The sequence below is a fragment of the Scomber scombrus genome, chromosome 19 (assembly GCF_963691925.1).
Source record: "Scomber scombrus chromosome 19, fScoSco1.1, whole genome shotgun sequence".
Lineage (NCBI taxonomy): Eukaryota > Metazoa > Chordata > Actinopteri > Scombriformes > Scombridae > Scomber > Scomber scombrus.
The window spans coordinates 15,142,910-15,160,160 of record NC_084988.1 but is presented as its reverse complement, the minus strand read 5'-3'; the positions used below and the strand labels follow the sequence as shown (position 1 = coordinate 15,160,160).

Below are 17,251 nucleotides of genomic sequence, written 5' to 3'. Positions count from 1 at the left end.
CGGGAACAATAACTGGTATAAAAATTATAAACTTGTCAATTAAAGATCCCCACCAAACAGGTTTTAAGATACATTAGAATTTCCCTGCTTGGAAAATATATATACGAACTCTGCGTAAAAATAGGTCTGATAGTCCCATTAACTCAACTAACTTAAAATGACTCCTATTCCTTCTCCCTCACTGAAAAATCCAGAAGCTATGAAAATGTAAACATGTTCATTTCAGAGGTTTAACTGCTAAGTGGCAAGATTTCCCCTACTTCACAGAAAAATACCTTCAGCTTTCTACACCAAACATGTGTAAGTTGAATACTGGACCATGATTAGCTTCCAAACTAGTTGTGATTTCACAAATCGTGCTCATAGGCATACACCCCTTAAAATCAGTTTTTCAGTGAGCAATAAGAAACCTTTCACTTTAAGCAGATGAATGTGAAAATATCATTCTTGTATTAAACTGCACAGTGAAGCTCAAACATCCAAGTGAGGGCACAGGAAGAAATCAATGAATCAAACTTTATTTGTATAGTTCTTTTCATACATCATAATGTAACACAAAGTGCTTTACATAGTCAAAAAACAAACAAACAGGGTGGGAAAAATCAATAAAAACAGGAACTGAGGAAACGCTATCATAACTCTCATAAATCTTCAGTGAGGAAACACAAGACGCAGGATAAAAATTTCAAAAAAATAAGAATACCCAAATAAAATAAAGATTAATAAAAACATTAAAATATATATAATAAGGATAGAATGAAATGAAGTCACTATAGAATAAAGTGGGTAAAACCAGAAATGTTAGGAGGGGTATTAAAAGGAAAAAAGATAAGAGTAAAATAAAGTTTTTTAAAAAACCAACAAGAGTAAAAGTGATGAAGTAAACCAGACATAAAAAGTGGGTTTATGAAGAGGAAAATAATCAGGAAATGAGATTTTTTAAAAGATAATAAAAGAATAGTCCAAGTAGTAAACCAGGCTAAAATATAAAAATAAAAGACAGATTAATCAACAAATAAAGTTCAATTGAAAGCCAGATTAAAAAGGTAAATCTTAAATTTGCTTTTAAAAATATCAACACTCTCTGCCCTCAGGTCTTCAGGAAGACTGCTCCAGAGACGAGAAGCATCAAATCACTGACTGTACATCCTTTAACCTTAATCTCTATGTACAGCCTGTTATTTGAACGGGGATCCTAGCCGCTAGAGAGCGCTGCTAGAGACTCTCCTCTCCATGGTGACGAACACAGAGGAGCTGGAGGTCAGAGTTGAATGTTTGACAGAGAGCTGAATATGGATTCCATATTTCATGAGAAAGTAAGTTAAAAACGTTTAATTTTAAAGATTTAACCACAAGTTGTTCGCTGTGTTTACTCGTTAAACTTTGAGCTTCGTGCCGGTGACCTTTTAACCGGCGCTATCGAGCCGGTTTTACGAGATCTTTGGTGCTGTTTGACAGTATTGTTGCCCAGACAGCTAACAATGCTAACTGCATCTGCTATTCACTGATAAGGGAAACGTTTGTTTTCAGTCAGGAGTAATAACGCAAAATCGTTTGTTAAAGCCGCAAGCGTTTTATTTTTGTCAAGTTAGTAAACGAAGTCACTTGCTACAGCTATCTGGCATGACAAAGGAATAATAAGATAGTTGTGTTTTAAGCTAGCTGTATGTAGCTACACTAGTGTATAACTGTTACAGGAAGCGATATTTCTTTCCTAGGATGGCCAAGTCATGACCCGCCCTACTCGGCCTATGATTGGCTTACCATGATATTCTTACACTATTCCTAACCAATCACACTCCTCGTGGCTAAATCTAACCAACGGAGGCACTGAGTCATAGCCAATCACGGGCTGAGGAGGGCGGGTTGTCAATTTACCCTCCTAGGAAAAAAAGCCAAAGAAGGTAACAGACTAGATGCACAATATCTTAGTATTAGCTTACTCCTAAGATAAATTGTGAAGAAACCTATTTAGTCTTGTTATCATGTCTTAAGTGTCATCTGTGCCGGCTTCTTAGAAAATAACTAATCCTTTATTTGTAGCAAGAGGGCTCCCTCTGCGCCCAGCACTGTCTCAACAACCTGCTGCAGGGTGAGTATTTCACTCCCGTGGACCTGTCCTCCATTGCTCATCAGCTTGATGAAGAGGAGAGGATGAGGATGGCCGAGGGAGGCATGGGCAGTGAGGAGTACAGGACCTTTTTACAGGTGAGGAGATACAGAAGGTCAACTTGTTTTATACACGCTACAACCAAACAATGTCATCATTTATGTTTTATGATTGCATTTCAAGCAACCGTCTGGGAACATGGATGACAGCGGGTTTTTTTCAATACAAGTAAGTTTAAGACACTTTTTATGGTTACTTACAGATTAATAAACTTTTCAAGTCAGTAATATTAACTTTCTCTTCCGTCGTGTAATTCCTCCAGGTTATTAGCAATGCTCTGGGAGTGTGGGGCTTGGAGCTTATCCTCTTCAACAGCCGCGAGTACCAGAGTCTGATGATAAATCCCATGTAAAGATTCTTAGTCACGATTATGTATCGTCTTCGTCTATTTTTACATAAATGCTTTACAGTTTGTTAGTTTTCTTTCTTTCACTGTTCCTACTTTCATGTTTCAGAAATGAGAAAGCCTTCATTTGCAATTACAAGGAACACTGGTTTACTATACGCAAACTTGGACAGCAGGTATGAGGCACTTGTCTTCTTAAACAATTGTAATATAGCCAGTGGTGGGGAAATTATCAGATTATTTATTTAAGTAAAAGAAGAAATACTGTAGTATTGTATTATTATAGTTTATTATATTGTTTGTTTTATCACTAACAAATATATGTAAGAACATTTTAATGCTGCATTGTCAATGTGGAGCCAACTTTAGATTAATTACAGCATTATATTATCTGTTTTTATATTATATTATATCACAAGTGTATCATATGTTTTCATCATAATAATAATAATCCACTATTTTATATATATATATAGCACCTTTTATACGCTAATGCACCTCAAAGCACATCATAATTTAGTTTTTGTATTTTTTTGTTTTCTAAGTAAAGAGCAAACAATTTAAACAACAGAATAGTATAATATATTATGAAAAGTAAAAAGTAACTATAAGTGGAAAATAAATGTGGAGTAAAAAGTACGTAAATGTGTCCCTCCAAAATACAGTGGAGTAAAATTAGAAAATAGCAAGTACCTCAAAATTGTACATAAGGACAGTGTTTGAGTAATTTACCTTGTTGTATTCCATTACTGAGTATACCTTGATTTACCAAAAAAAACACTGTTTTGCTTTCATTACAGTGGTTTAACCTGAATTCACTTTTGACTGGACCGGAGTTGATATCAGACACCTATTTAGCCCTTTTCCTTGCCCAGTTACAGCAGGAAGGTAAGTTAGAGTTGACTTATTTTTACAGTGTTTAGACTATTTACAGATCAAATATAAAAAATATATATATATCAGTGCAGAACCACTAATAGAAGTTGTGTTGTTACAGGTTATTCCATATTTGTGATCCGAGGAAACCTCCCGGAGTGTGAAGCGGAACAGATTCTTGGGATCATGAGAGTGCAGCAGCAGCAGCGACCCAGGCTTATTGGAGAGGATGAGGCCCAGACAAGTGCAGGGTATGAATATACAGATGGTACAGTATGGAAGGTCCAGAATTTCATCTTCGTTTATATTTCATGTTGTTTAAAAAAGTGTTTGACTTACCATTGATTAAGTCTTTTACTCCAAGCAGCAGGTCGGCAGCTATGAACCAGGCAGAGATGAGCTTTGGTGTGGAGAATGAAGTTGTGGATGATGATGAAGAGCTGAAGAAAGCTCTGGCACTGAGCAGACAGGACATAGATGTAGAAGATGAAGAGGCTGATCTTCGCAGGGCCATACAGCTTAGTATGCAAGGTAAAACAATGAACCATAAGGTTTTTAAATATTCTGAAATGTATTTGTCCAGATTATTTGCAGTTTTCATATACATTGCAGTATTAATTAGGCTTTTACCACGGATCATTTCAAGTTAGTCCTCAGTTTTATTCTAATAAATTAAATTCCAGCTTTACATTAAAAATTGTTTTCAAGAGTAATATATGTATATGTATACAGTATGTATATACAGTATTTATCATGATTGCCATTTTGCCATTTTCAAATTGTCAGTATTGAAAATTAGATTTTTTTTTTTTTTAATAATATAGGTGCAGTGATGAGCAACAAGTCTTCAGAGTCTGAAGTGGGAAATGTGAAGTCAGGGAGCCAGGCAGCAGGGAGTTCTGCAGGAGGACAAAAAGAAGGCCAGAATGAGACGCTTACAGCCGAGGAGCTGAGGAAGAGGAGACAAGCTTACTTTGATCGGTAGGTTCAACAGCCTGTTGACTAATGTACAGGATGTGGACGTGTGTGTGTCTATATATATATAAATTCAAATACATGAGTATGTGCAGTACATACAAATGTGTACTGTTTATTGCATTAATACAATTGATTTTGTGTTCATCCCCTTTAAGTAAATGGAAAATAATAGAATGCATTTTCATAAAAATCCCGTTTTGACTCCTTAGGCAGCAGCAGCAGGCTCAGCCGAACATTCCTCAACAACCAAACACAAGATCAACAACTGACTCAGGTTAGCACATGATTTAACCGAGTTATATATAAATGTAATTTAGATTGCATGTAGTATTACTGTATCCAGATTAGACATTTAATATACTAACTTGAACTTTCTTTGCTCTTCTATTTTTAGAGAATACTGGCTCTGAGGTGGACAAACAACAAAAGCCCAGCCAATGAAGTTATGATTGGTTTGCTTACATTGTTTACCAGCTGCCTGGAATGGCAACCCTGTAAAAGGGGTAGCTTTGCTCCTTCCTCTAACCTTTTGCACATGCGAACATAAGGACAGTCAGTAGACTGACACATTTCCCCTGGTTAGTTCGCTGACAGGCTATAGAGAAGAGAATGACAACAAAGAAAAGGCAGCAGTTAGTCTAATCTAACTCAGTGAGGCACTGAGGCTGGGACGAGGTGACCACAGAACTCATGATGCAGTTAATCCAAGTTTGCAATTTGCCTTTTTACCATGGCGCCTTCTATTTCTATTGTATACTGTTTTTTATTCTCGTTTTTTCTCTGGAAGAGATGGAAAGGAATCCTCAGCATATAATGGGTGTGCTTACTTGTTTGGAGGTGAATACATACAGAGATTGATGTTCTGTGGAGGCCATAGGAGACCAGTTCTTAGATCACAGATAAAAGTTCACAAGATGCCCGAGCCTCCTAGCTTTGTATTTGACTTGGGTTTGTAGGACATAAGATGTGATCCCAAACCCCACCCCCATCAGACCTCCAGTGTAGTTTTAAAGTTTTTCCTTGTTGCAATCTACTGAAATATCTTTTAGCCAGCACTAACACATGGGTAATTTAATCATGACATCGTCAATCATTTTACTTGTGAACTCCTAAGGTATTTAGACAGCAACATATTTTCGATGTTGTGGCTTTGTTATTACCTTTAAGTATATGAGTAGACATAATGACATTTAAGATTTCACATCCTACAAACACATGTCCATTTTGGATGGACCTTGAACAAAATAATTCTATAGAGCTATTTGCTGCATCTAAGAGGTTTTAGAATAACGCATAATTTTTCATATCTTGTCCAAAATAAGTGGGGAACACATGGGGAACAACGTTTGCAGTCTGTAAACTTAATGAAACTGCAGCTGATAAATGAATACACTTCAAACCAAAAAGAGTCTGACAAATAGCTTCATACATCATTTCAATTCATCAGTATTTGTCATAACATTTTAGGGACTTTATGATAAAGAAATGACTGTTAAAGTTATGATTTCGGTTTTGACACCGCCGCTTTACAAAGTACAATCAATTGTTTCCTCAATTTTTTTGCAGCCACTGAAATACTCATGAAATTGCACTGATTTGAATTATCACGTATTCCAGTAATACAAAGCAATTTTGTGCACATTAGTTGTGCAAAGATACATTTGTTTGCACTGAGGTTGCTGTGGGTAAAAACTTTGGCTGATTGATCACAGAAAAATAGCGAGAATTAAAGGGTGACTGTTATTTAACCTAGTAATTTGAAATCCAAAGAGAGAAATTGGACAACAAAAACGTCACTGTGCATACAAGTACATTGTATTTTTTTTTCCGCATTTGATCCTTGAATCCCACAGCTGGTTTAAAATATCTCTCATTTTTCTTCCACAAACTTCATTGTGCAAGCTGCAATTTGTTTAAAACAGAGAGTGTTAATGAAGAGACCACGTTACAGCATTAAAACATTTAAGTTTGTTTACAGTGTTTTCATGGAACCAATTATTAGTTCATAAACCGTTTAGCGTAGATATATCTTTAAAACAATTCCTCCACAATCGTATTGGACGTTATGTAAAGTTTGACTTCTTGTGCTGGTTGATTCCAGGAAGATCCTACAATTTCATTATTGTTTTCATTTCCTTTGGATCTGTTAGGCTTTTTTTTCTATTTAAAATGCAATTATGAAAGAATATAAAATGTTGGTAGTTGGGTTTTCGTGATTGCATTATTTTCACTCACTACATTCTTACAATAAGTACTAATTCATCTTTTTTTTTGTTATATTTCACGTTTCCACAGCACATTCTTTCTTTTAATGTATTAGGTAATGTTCCGGGATTAAAGCAACATTCACTCCTCCAAATATTTCTCAAGTTGTCTCAATTCTTTTGATATTAATGTCCTGCTATTGATTTTGGTTATGTGGTTTTGGTCTTGTGAGGCCCTGAATGTTCAGAAAACAGCTCTGACTCCATTTGGATCAACACCACAGGCTGTGTATCATGGTTAATATGTAACACCGAGAGCACACTTGCACTTTGGTTCCCCAAATACTAGATGCTGTTTTCAGACGTAATCTTGCCCAAGCTGGATGGTACGTATGACAGTTAGTCAATCCTGGAGAAAAAAAAATTATAGTATGACTTACTTTAGTCAAAACTGATATTTAAGAGACATAACCTGCTTTTTCATCTTTTGTAGTGTTGGGTTAGTGTTTGCTCAATTGTGCTTTCTTGATATATTTTCTTCTATGTACTTGTCTTCATGATTCAGGTTGTGCACCAAGACCTTCCTCAATACAAATTATGGTGGTAGACAAAATTAAGATGGGATTTATTTTTATCCTAACCTACATGTGCTTCCTCACTCCTGTCTACCAAGCGCAACCTCAAAGCGTCACCATTTCGGATCTCTCCTCTAAAAATATGGACTTTGCGCTGAAACTTTACGAGGAAATATCTGGCTATCACGACGACAACATCTTCTTCTCACCTCTGAGCATCTCCACTAGTTTTGCTGCCCTCTTAATGGCCACTGGTGGTGAGACACGTCAAGAAATACTTCGGGGATTCAAACTGGAGCAGCTGGAGCGGGCTGACCAGCCAGAGCTTATTCCACAACTGTTCCAGCTCCTTCATGAGAACATCACGCACAATGGAACGCTTAAACTGGACCAAAGCATGGCCCTCTTTGTCCGCCAGCACTTCGGCATAGAAAAGACGTTTGAGAACCAAATCAAGAAGTTTTTTTATGCGGACATCAAAAGCGTAAACTTTGAAGACACAAAGGAGAGTGTCAGATACATCAATGAGTATATAAAGCAAAAGACTGAGGATAAAGTGACAGACATGATGTCATCGCTTAATGCATTGACTCAACTCATGTTAATCAACACGATTTTCTTCCAGGGTAAGTTCTTTGGTCATTAACCCTCACATACTGCTCATATTCAGACTCGTCACAGTATCCCCTCACAAATAATCTCTACCAAATTTCTGCACAAGAAGTCATTCACGAATAGGCCTTGCCTTAATGAAGCTTTCAAAGAGGTGAGAGAGTTATCATTCAGTTTTTACAGTTGTAGTTTATGGAGAAAAAACATGAACTATAATAAATGTGAAGAATGCAACAGTATTTTTTGGAAGAAATATGGGTAAATCAGGTGCACTCAAATGTTTTAAGGAGAAGTCATCAAATTTCAGGCTAAAAGTAAGAAGTATTCAGAGTGTATTTACTGCTTTCAAATGTAAAAATGGGTCAAATTTGACCCTTGACAGTATGTGAGGGTTAATAACTGTGCTTTGACTCCCAACTGTACTTTAACCTTTGACCTCCAGCCTACACAATAACACAAACACTATTATATCCTCCACAGGAAGCTGGAAGACACCTTTCAATGCCAACTACACAGAAAATGCACCCTTCTACATTGACAATTATAATATTGTGCAAGTGCCGATGATGTTTATGGAGGATAGTTTCTACACAATGGAAGATGTTACTCTTGGTGCCAAAGTCCTGAAGATGTCATACCAGGAAGGTGTTTCCATGCTTATCCTGCTACCTAACAAAGGTATCGACTACACCGTTATTGATGACGAGATCACTACTGAGAGGTTTCTTAACTGGATCAGACACCTGCGAAAAATGTAAGTGTACGTGACAAATATTGTGTCAGACCCACCTGTTCAGCTTTTACTCTATTATACTGCATCTTAATTGCATTTTATCTCTCTTATGGTGAAATACTTTGTGACATTTGCTGTAGAAGGTTGCTGTAAAAAATAAGACTTGCTTTCAGGAAACTGGAGGTCAATTTGCCCAAATTCAAGATGGAGAAGTCGTATTCCCTGCACAATCTTCTACCACATATGGGGGTTACCAGTATCTTCAGTAATTCAGCCAATTTGACAAGGCTGTGTAAGGACAAAGGCATCAAAGTGTCAGAGGTTTGTTGTCAATTACACTGTTCTACAATAACATCCTCACATTTTCCTGATTGTAGATGATTACTTTTATCTATTCTGGACAATCTCAGGTGCTGCACAAGGCTGTGATTGAGGTGGATGAGAAAGGGACCATAGCAGCAGCTGCCACAACATCTGGCATTATTCCATATTCCTTACCAAGGAGCTTCATCGTCAACAGACCATTTTTCTTCTTCATATACCACGAAGACACAAAATGTCTGCTGTTCATGGGCAGGGTGATTGACCCCACCAAAAACTAACGGTCATGACTTAGAGGTTAGAAGTGTTTACACATGACATTGTGTTTATTCAGGCTTCTAAAAGGCTATTTTGATGTATTTCTTAATCTCAAATTTGGTTTGAGATGCTTTTGTTGTTCTTTTGAAACCCTACCTATATTTGATCCATATTAATAAAAACTTTACAACAACATTACTGTGCCTTTCTTTAGCATTTAATGAGTCACACATTTTTCCAGCTTTCACATACACAATAGTCATACAAAATGTGAACAATATTAGGTGTATAAATTAGACAACCGCAGTAATTCAATCATTCTAAATATATTAATTAAACAAACATATTACTTCAAAGGATCAAATAACCCATGAACCTCTTTTTGATTATTTTTGTGCAAATGAGAAAACAGTAGTTAATAAAGATGAATAATCTCCTCCCACTATCCTGACAGCAATTACTAAACCAGGCACTATCACAACAGAAAAGGAATGCACACATGTAAAGCAAGGCTAAGGAATAGACAAAAAAAGAAAGAAAAAAACCTCTCTGGATGTTGAAGTGAGTGAGCCTTTTGCCTTTTATAAATTACTTGTTTTGATGTATGACTAGGCTACAGATTTGACGGCTTATTAGAAATTGGGGAAACTCATTAACTCAATCATTAGAAATTACTTTATTAGCACGTATAAATGCGAAAATGACTGTTTATCATCTTGTATTAGTGACTTCTTTTGATTTCTAACTGCAGACTTTATAACTAACTCATGAACCTTAATTAATGACTCGTCGATTAATACAGCAATATATTTCTCGCAAAGTGTTTATTAACCATAAATAAATCCTCATGACAATGTATAAGCCATTTATTAAGATGACTTATGAGAATAAAGTGGTGCATAACATCCTCTAAATATCAGTGGAGCTGGAAATGAAACGAGGCTGTTCGCATTGTTCGACTAATAAAGTTTTTCAAAACCACGTGATCAACACTGTCATGGCAGCGTCCTCGTGCCATGTGTAGTTGACATTAAATTAAGTCATTTTTTGATGTGTCAAGGAACCAAACTAAGTAAAGGTAAGAGTTTTTTTCATCGTATAATTGTTATATAATAGTATATGATTGACAAAACTAACAGGCTTTTATATATATATGTGTGTATATTTTATACGAGCGACGTTTAACAGTTGTGTGCCTCGACACGTAGTTTCTAGCTAACCTGAGCAAACATTGAATAGTTGGAGAGACTTTCTCCCATTCAGTTTTAACGTGACCTGGTTCATTAATACCTGTGACTATTTGTAGGAAAATGAAGACAAAGAAGATGAATCCGAAAAACAGGCGTCTGTCCTCAGGGCTGCGAAAGCAAACAAACAAACAGAGCATCCATGTGAAAGGTAATTGGAAAGCTATCGATCTGGATCCCAGTCTGTTCTCTGAGGAGGGCTTGGAGGGTCTGGTGTGCTTTGAAGAACTGACAAGTTACAGTCTGATAGACTCTGAAAAGGCTGCAACTAAAGCAGCGAAAGAACTGAAAAAGGAAAAGAAAAAGACTAAGAAAAGGAAAGTCAGTGAGGGAGAGCAGGAGAGTGGAGAACAGGCAGATGTGGAGAGCAAAGAGGGAGGCAATACAACTGAACCAGCCAAGAAAAAAGCCAAAAAGAAGAAAAATAAGAAACTGGCTGCCAAGGAATCAGTCCAACCAGGTGATGCTTCTGTAGAGGATGCAAGTGTAGGTGAGGAGGGAGAGAAAAATGAAACAGCTACTGAAGACACTTCAAAAGATTCCTCTGCCATTAGCTCAGAGCATGACGCTCAATCAAAACCCTCGAAAAAGAAGAACAAAAAGAAGAACAAAAAGAAGAAACAGAAGCAGCAGATAGAGAAGAAAGCAACCCCAGAGGAAAAGCCAGACTCTGAGTCTCCATCTTCTGAGTGCCAGGTTCCAGAAAAAGTTAAATCTAGCCCAGATAAAGTGACGAAGGCACCCAAAAAGCAGGTGAAGAATTGGACAAATGCTGCACTTTCTGGTTCTGATGTCAAAAATGCTGATGTGAGCGCATGGAAAGACCTGTTTGTTCCCTCCGATGTGCTGAAGGCACTGAGCAGTCTTGGATTTGGCTCACCAACCCCTATTCAAGCCCTTACGTTGCCTCCAGCTATCAGAGATCGTATGGATATATTGGGGGCAGCTGAGACAGGTGAGAGCACATTTCTGTAATTCTTAAGTTGTTGACAAAGTTTTTGTCTTGTAACAATCCATCCTCACATTTCCACAAGTTAAGCTAATGTTAGCTCTGTCATTTCAGGAAGCGGTAAGACATTAGCTTTTGGTATTCCCATCATTCACACCATCCTGGAGTGGAGGAAAGGTTCAGAAAGACGTGCTGATGACAACAAGGAGCCAGCCACAGAGCTGGAGAGCTTGTATTTACCCGCTGTTGATGAGTCCACAATAGCAGAAAGCACAGCAGGCTCAAGTGCCCAATCTGCATCAGAGCAAGACGGGGAAGGAAATGTGGAGGCTGAGGAAGAGGAGGGGGAAAGCAGCGCGGAGCAGGATCGAGGTGAGTCGGAGGAAGATGCCAGCGAGGGTGAGCACAGCGCTGAAGAAGACGATGAGGACACAAGGCTTGGGTGTGTTAAAGTAATCGAAAATGCAGAGTTTGACTTTGACACCGCTGCAGAAAAAGAGAAACCTGCTGGTGGTAAAAATCAGCCTCTGCTCGGACTGGTTCTCACTCCCACCAGGGAGCTGGCTGTTCAGGTCAAGCACCATATTGATGCTGTCGCCAAATTCACCGGTGAGCTATTCATTCAATCACAGAGTTGTAGTTGCTTACTCAAAATTGTTAGTTTATGTATGTTTTTAAAATTACTGTAGGCCAATGTATCATTGTCTGATTGTTCTTTAAATTCCGACATTTTAACATCAGCCTCAAAAATTCGGTATCAGACACTCAAAATATAACTTTTGTACAGATATCAAAACAGCCATTGTGGTGGGTGGGATGGCACAAGAAAAACAGAGGAGGATGCTAAAGCGCAGGCCAGAGATCATTATCGCCACTCCGGGACGTCTGTGGGACCTGATCAAGGAGAAACATCCACATCTGACCAACCTCAGGCAACTCAAGTAGGTCACAACTCCTGCTTGTTGGCCTGTTTGCAGTAACACTGAAATATAAAATGCTTAAAATAATGTAATCCCTGGCATGTAAAGAGTTAAGTAAAATATCTGGAGAGGAAGTGTGAATTAAGAAGAGTTTCAGCTTTGACTGCATGCACATAATTGTTGTTTGCTGGAGGGCTCCCTGTGCAAAAGTGTGATTGAATATCAACTACTATACACAGTTTCTTGTTTGTTCCATTGTTCTTCTGTGTCGTACAGGTGCCTGGTCATTGATGAAGCAGATCGTATGGTAGAAAGAGGCCACTTTGCAGAGCTCGACAGTCTGCTGGAGATGCTGAACACTGTTCACTTCAATCCAATGAGGCAAACCTTTGTGTTCTCCGCCACACTGACCATGGCTCGCAGCATGCCCATCCGCCTCTTGCAGAAGAAGAAGAAGAATCTGGACAAGAGGAACCAGCTAGAAATTCTCATGGAGAGAGTGGGGATTAAGTCCAAACCCAAAATAGTCGACCTTACCAGGAAGGAGGCAACAGTGGAGACCCTGACTGAGACACGGATCCACTGTCAGAAGGAAGAAAAGGACTTCTTCCTCTATTACTTCTTGCTACAGTACCCTGGGCGCACCATGGTGTTTGCCAACAGTATAGACTGTATCAAGAGGCTGAACTCCCTGCTGGTAATCCTAGACTGCACTCCGCTCCCTCTACATGCAAACATGCACCAGAAACAACGCCTCAAAAACCTGGAAAGGTTTGCTGAGAGGGATAGGTGAGTCTCAGTCTTGCAGTTGTAGTCAGGTGTCAGCCTTAGGCTTAAGTTTCCATTCATTATGAGCCTATGATGAAATATGAACACCTATGAATCAAGCCAAATTATATTTCCTCTAAGTAATTCCATTCATGTGTCTCTTCATATGCATATCAACAGAATATTTTCTGTAACTTGAACATTACACACAACAAGTAGTTTATCATTTAAACCATTATAGAAATATGAATATAATATAATATATATATATATTATAATATAGAAAAATAGAAATTGATATACACACCTTCATTGTAGACAAATGGTATCGATATGAACCCACACTTTAATCTGGCCATTTCATCTACAGTTGTATTTTGCTGACGACTGATGTGGCAGCAAGAGGACTGGATATTCCCAATGTTCAGCATGTTATCCACTACCAGGTACGCTTTTTGATAGTTACCAATGGCTCTTAGCTAAGACATGAGCATTATAAATCATCACACAAGATACAGAATTTTGGTCACCAAGTTAATTTGTCATTGATGGTCTTAAATTGACTTATAGAATAACATTATTAGTTATAAATGGTTGAATTATCGGTTTTAAGAATGAAAGTACATAGCTCTATTAACCGCTGTGATGTATTAGAAGCAGTTGTTGATAGCCTACTGCAACATTATTTATGAAGAAAAGTTTCCTGTACCTGATTTAATTGTCTATCCAATGCTTAAATGTAAATGCCAGGTTCCCAGGACATCTGAGACTTATGTCCATCGGAGTGGCAGAACAGCAAGAGCCACCAAACAGGGTCTCAGTATGCTGCTTATAGGCCCAGATGACGTTATGAACTTTAAAAAGATTTACAAGACTCTGGGAAAGGACGAGGAGCTTCCAATGTTTCCCATAGAGAGCAAATGCATGGAAACCATCAAGGTAAGATCAATCAGCATTAGGTCCTGTATTTATGTGCTGATTTTTGAAGCTGAAGAGTATTTTTTACTATTTATGCATGTATTGCTCCACAGGAACGTGTAAATTTGGCTAGGAAGATAGAGAAGGTTGAGTTCCACAACAGCAGGCAGAAGCAGCACAACTCCTGGTTCAAACAAGCAGCAGAGGCCCTTGAGGTGGACCTGGATGATGAACTTTTAATTGGTATGACCATCATAACATCTGAGACAAAAAAATCTGTTTTAACATGTTTGATCTGTTAAGAAATGTAGATGACTGAGTATTACATCTGTGTCTACAGGCAGAGCAAATGATGAGGACGCTGACAGGGAGCAGCAGAAGATGGTGAAAGGGATGAAAAAGCATTTGAAGCATCTGATCTCCTTGCCTGTGTTCAAGAATGTGATAAAGACCAGGTACCCCACTCAAATGGGAAAGCTCTCACTGCCTCACATGCCTCTCGCAGGGGTGGAAAGCGCCCTTACACACGTGTCAATGGAGAAGAATAGGCAAAAGCTAAAGAAACACGTTCCATCACAACGGAAAAACAAGAGGCAGAAGAAGGAAGAGCAGCAGCAGTGACCTGTTTATGGAAATGTGTATTAACAAAGGAAATTGTAACAGGATTTATGTAACTGTTTCATGTAATTTTCATATAAATTCATTTTAAAGTATCAAAGCATCGTTAAATACTTATTGATCAGTGTGCAGAAAATGTTTCCCGGATGTTTTTTGAATCATTTTACACTATCAGATTTCATTAAAAAAAATCTATTTTTATAGTGTCTTCAAGCCCAGTTGGGATTTTATTCAACTAAAAGTCAATATTCCTGAGTTGAGTTGAATCCTTGTGGATCAGTGGTCAGAGTTGAGGTCGTTGGTAGAGAATGTTATAATGTGATGTTTGGTAGAGGAGGTGCAGTGAGGGTTCAGCTCCCTCTGGAATGATGTGGTGAGCCAGCTCCTGTTCGTCGCCCTCCATGGAGACGATGTGGATGCAGATGTCTAGGGCCTGTGTCAGAGCCAGGATGTCCACATGATCGCACTCCATCGCCATTGCCTCCACTTCCTTGAATGAAGAGAAGGTAGACATAATTACATTTAACAGTTGTATTTCCTTTGCCAAAAATCATCTGCTTCTTTTTCACTAGAGGGCAGCAACACTTTGTTACTAACCTGATGACAGTAGGTCTTCAGATTTGGTGCCTCTACAAAGTTGCAGAAGAAGTCTGCATGGTTTTGCAGGTGTGCTGAGGTGAGCAGCCGGAGATATTGGACCACACTGTCAGAGGTCAGCTGCTCATTAAGAAGTCTGAACAGCGTTTCCTCTTGCTCATCAGCCTGGCACTGCTCCACAACATTTATGACCTTAAAGGAAAGAGAAAGAATTCAACAATGTTATATGCTAGTAACAAACAGTTTTTTCCTAGTTCTGCTACTGGGGCTTGAATCCTTAGTTGTTGTTTTATTATTATTATTATTATTATTATTATTATTATTAGCACATATTATCAGGCAGAGAAACCCAGCAGCAGAATTACCTACACTTAACCAAGAGGTTTTAATGTTCTTAGATGAACAACAAGAAGTCTCAAGATGTCAAATCCAGTTGGTTTTCCTTTACAGAGCCTTTACCAGATAGTCATTACTTGAATGGCAGAGAGTCTTAATGGGCCTGGTGGTGTGCAATCATAGGGCCCTTCCGATTTCAATTGCTTCCCCTCAAGACATGATTCAGTTAAATGAAAATCTGAATGAGGTGCAGCTGTAAATGTGGACTGACAAAATGGTGCGATCAAGTACAACTGTATTGGAATTCTCTTTGATCCATGAATTTGCAACCAGAGAACACTTTCTTACTTTTAACATCTATGTTTGTACTCTACACCTCATTCTAGTATTGAACATGTGTACTGTGTCATATGCACAATGTTATGTACTACCAAGAATGGAACTGAAATGATGGAGGTACCTGTTATCATGCCGGATGATTGTGATTGCATTGCCTCTATCAAAGTTGACCTGTTTGTCTGCCACTGGTTTGTTGCTTGACATTCATTTGAGTGGTTCATAGCCATATCTTAATTAGATTTGATGCTTCTGTCTGTGCAAAAGATGTATTTTAAGACAGAAGAAAACATGCTCTTTTATTTTTCTTCTTTATTAGAAGTTGTGCCTGAACTACATAACTGTTAAACAGACTATGTGATTGGTGAAGGAAATGCATTATTTACTGTGCTCAGGTGGTGCTTGAAGGAGCTCTCATCAAATCCCGTAGAAGATAAGTCTTTGCTGCTCTGAATCATTCGGTCCTTAAACCTGAAACTGAAACCAGTTAGTCAAGTGATCTTATTCCCCTTGATAATGCAGTATTTGAATTTTAAATGACTTTAGTGGTGATAACTGACCTCTGCAGAGCCCTGGCATTGTGTAGGACTGACTCCAAGTGTGCGAAGCAGAGAGCTCTGTAGAAGCAGTTTCCATCCCCGCGCACTTTTCTCACGGAGGAATACTGGCTGCTTAATTCCTAACAAAGGACAATAGGTCTGGTTATTATGCGGCGGGCATGTTTAAAGTTAATTGGAGTGGCTACGACCACCTGCAGTACACCACCACCCCTACCGACCCAGTTGAATAGCCTACATTATATTTGGCATCCGGCGTTTGGTCTGGGAACACTGCAGAAATGTCCTCCCTGCATGAGACAAGGCTGCCAGCCTCCATCTGTCGACAAACAAACGTCAATATCTGCGGGTCCAAACACTTTCAAGGGTCGACTGGCTGCACGTCATGCCGCCAAATTTCAGCTACATGGAAATCACGAAAGGACATGTAACTAAAATTTAGCAAGACACCGCAACGTCAAAGCTGTTTGTCAATACATTGTAGCAATTTTGTTTCCATTTTCCGAATACCGGATGTTTGCCAGTACCACGTGCTTGTGTTAAAGGGACAGTACTTTTTTTTTTTAAATAGCCTAGGATGGCGAAGTCATTATCCTTTTTACGCTGCCTCTGATTGGCTTATCTTGATGTTCTTAAACTAACCCTAACCAATCCAGTCAACGAGTCAACGAGTACTAGCCAATCAGAAGCACAATAGGGTGGGGTCATGAATTTGCCATCCTATCGCCAAGAATAAAGCCCAGTACAGAGTTTGTTTATGCTGGAGATGTTCATTAGTTTAAAAATTGTAACATAAAATGCCAACAAAAACAAAATTTTACAAATGTAAAATGTATCACAGTTAAAGCAGGCTAATTAAAATTCAAGCTAACCCCTTTAGAAGTTGTATATAATTATTATATGTAAAAGATTCTAATTATCATTGCATAAGC

The 17,251-nt window shown here is 38.4% G+C and overlaps 4 protein-coding genes across 6 annotated transcripts; 3 read left to right on the top strand and 1 right to left on the bottom strand.

Annotated features, from left to right (window-relative positions):
• Positions 1-1,248: 1,248 nt before the first annotated feature.
• atxn3 (ataxin 3) lies at positions 1,249-6,729 on the top strand. Its single transcript, XM_062440983.1, has 11 exons — positions 1,249-1,316; positions 2,044-2,208; positions 2,294-2,338; positions 2,433-2,518; positions 2,626-2,692; positions 3,317-3,404; positions 3,514-3,643; positions 3,760-3,923; positions 4,217-4,373; positions 4,580-4,644; positions 4,765-6,729. The coding sequence occupies exons 1-11, from the start codon at positions 1,272-1,274 to the stop codon at positions 4,809-4,811; spliced, it is 1,059 nt and encodes a 352-aa protein (XP_062296967.1). The 5' UTR covers positions 1,249-1,271; the 3' UTR covers positions 4,812-6,729.
• A 115-nt stretch (positions 6,730-6,844) lies between these two features.
• Positions 6,845-9,268, top strand: serpina10b (serpin peptidase inhibitor, clade A (alpha-1 antiproteinase, antitrypsin), member 10b). Its single transcript, XM_062440982.1, has 5 exons — positions 6,845-6,960; positions 7,140-7,775; positions 8,242-8,515; positions 8,668-8,815; positions 8,905-9,268. Exons 1-5 carry the CDS (start codon positions 6,924-6,926, stop codon positions 9,094-9,096), a joined length of 1,287 nt encoding a protein of 428 aa, XP_062296966.1. The 5' UTR covers positions 6,845-6,923; the 3' UTR covers positions 9,097-9,268.
• Positions 9,269-9,572: 304 nt separating this feature from the next.
• ddx24 (DEAD (Asp-Glu-Ala-Asp) box helicase 24) lies at positions 9,573-14,529 on the top strand. 2 transcript variants are annotated; one of them, XM_062439914.1, is made up of 9 exons: positions 9,573-9,634; positions 10,380-11,275; positions 11,384-11,878; positions 12,057-12,210; positions 12,466-12,978; positions 13,328-13,403; positions 13,708-13,896; positions 13,989-14,118; positions 14,216-14,529. In XM_062439914.1, the coding sequence occupies exons 1-9, from the start codon at positions 9,627-9,629 to the stop codon at positions 14,494-14,496; spliced, it is 2,742 nt and encodes a 913-aa protein (XP_062295898.1). In that variant the 5' UTR covers positions 9,573-9,626; the 3' UTR covers positions 14,497-14,529. The 2 variants fall into 2 exon arrangements, with proteins under 2 accessions (XP_062295898.1, XP_062295899.1); XM_062439915.1 differs by lacking the exon at positions 9,573-9,634 and adding an exon at positions 10,073-10,151.
• Positions 14,530-14,768: 239 nt separating this feature from the next.
• On the bottom strand, positions 14,769-16,817 carry LOC134000551 (ubiquitin thioesterase OTUB2-like). Of its 2 annotated transcripts, none has more exons than XM_062439918.1 (5): positions 16,558-16,817; positions 16,323-16,441; positions 16,149-16,239; positions 15,091-15,282; positions 14,769-14,983 (listed from the first exon to the last, which is right to left on the bottom strand). In XM_062439918.1, the coding sequence occupies exons 1-5, from the start codon at positions 16,636-16,638 to the stop codon at positions 14,777-14,779; spliced, it is 690 nt and encodes a 229-aa protein (XP_062295902.1). In that variant the 5' UTR covers positions 16,639-16,817; the 3' UTR covers positions 14,769-14,776. The 2 variants fall into 2 exon arrangements, with proteins under 2 accessions (XP_062295902.1, XP_062295903.1); XM_062439919.1 differs by having other exon boundaries at positions 16,149-16,233.
• Between the last annotated feature and the right edge of the window lie 434 nt (positions 16,818-17,251).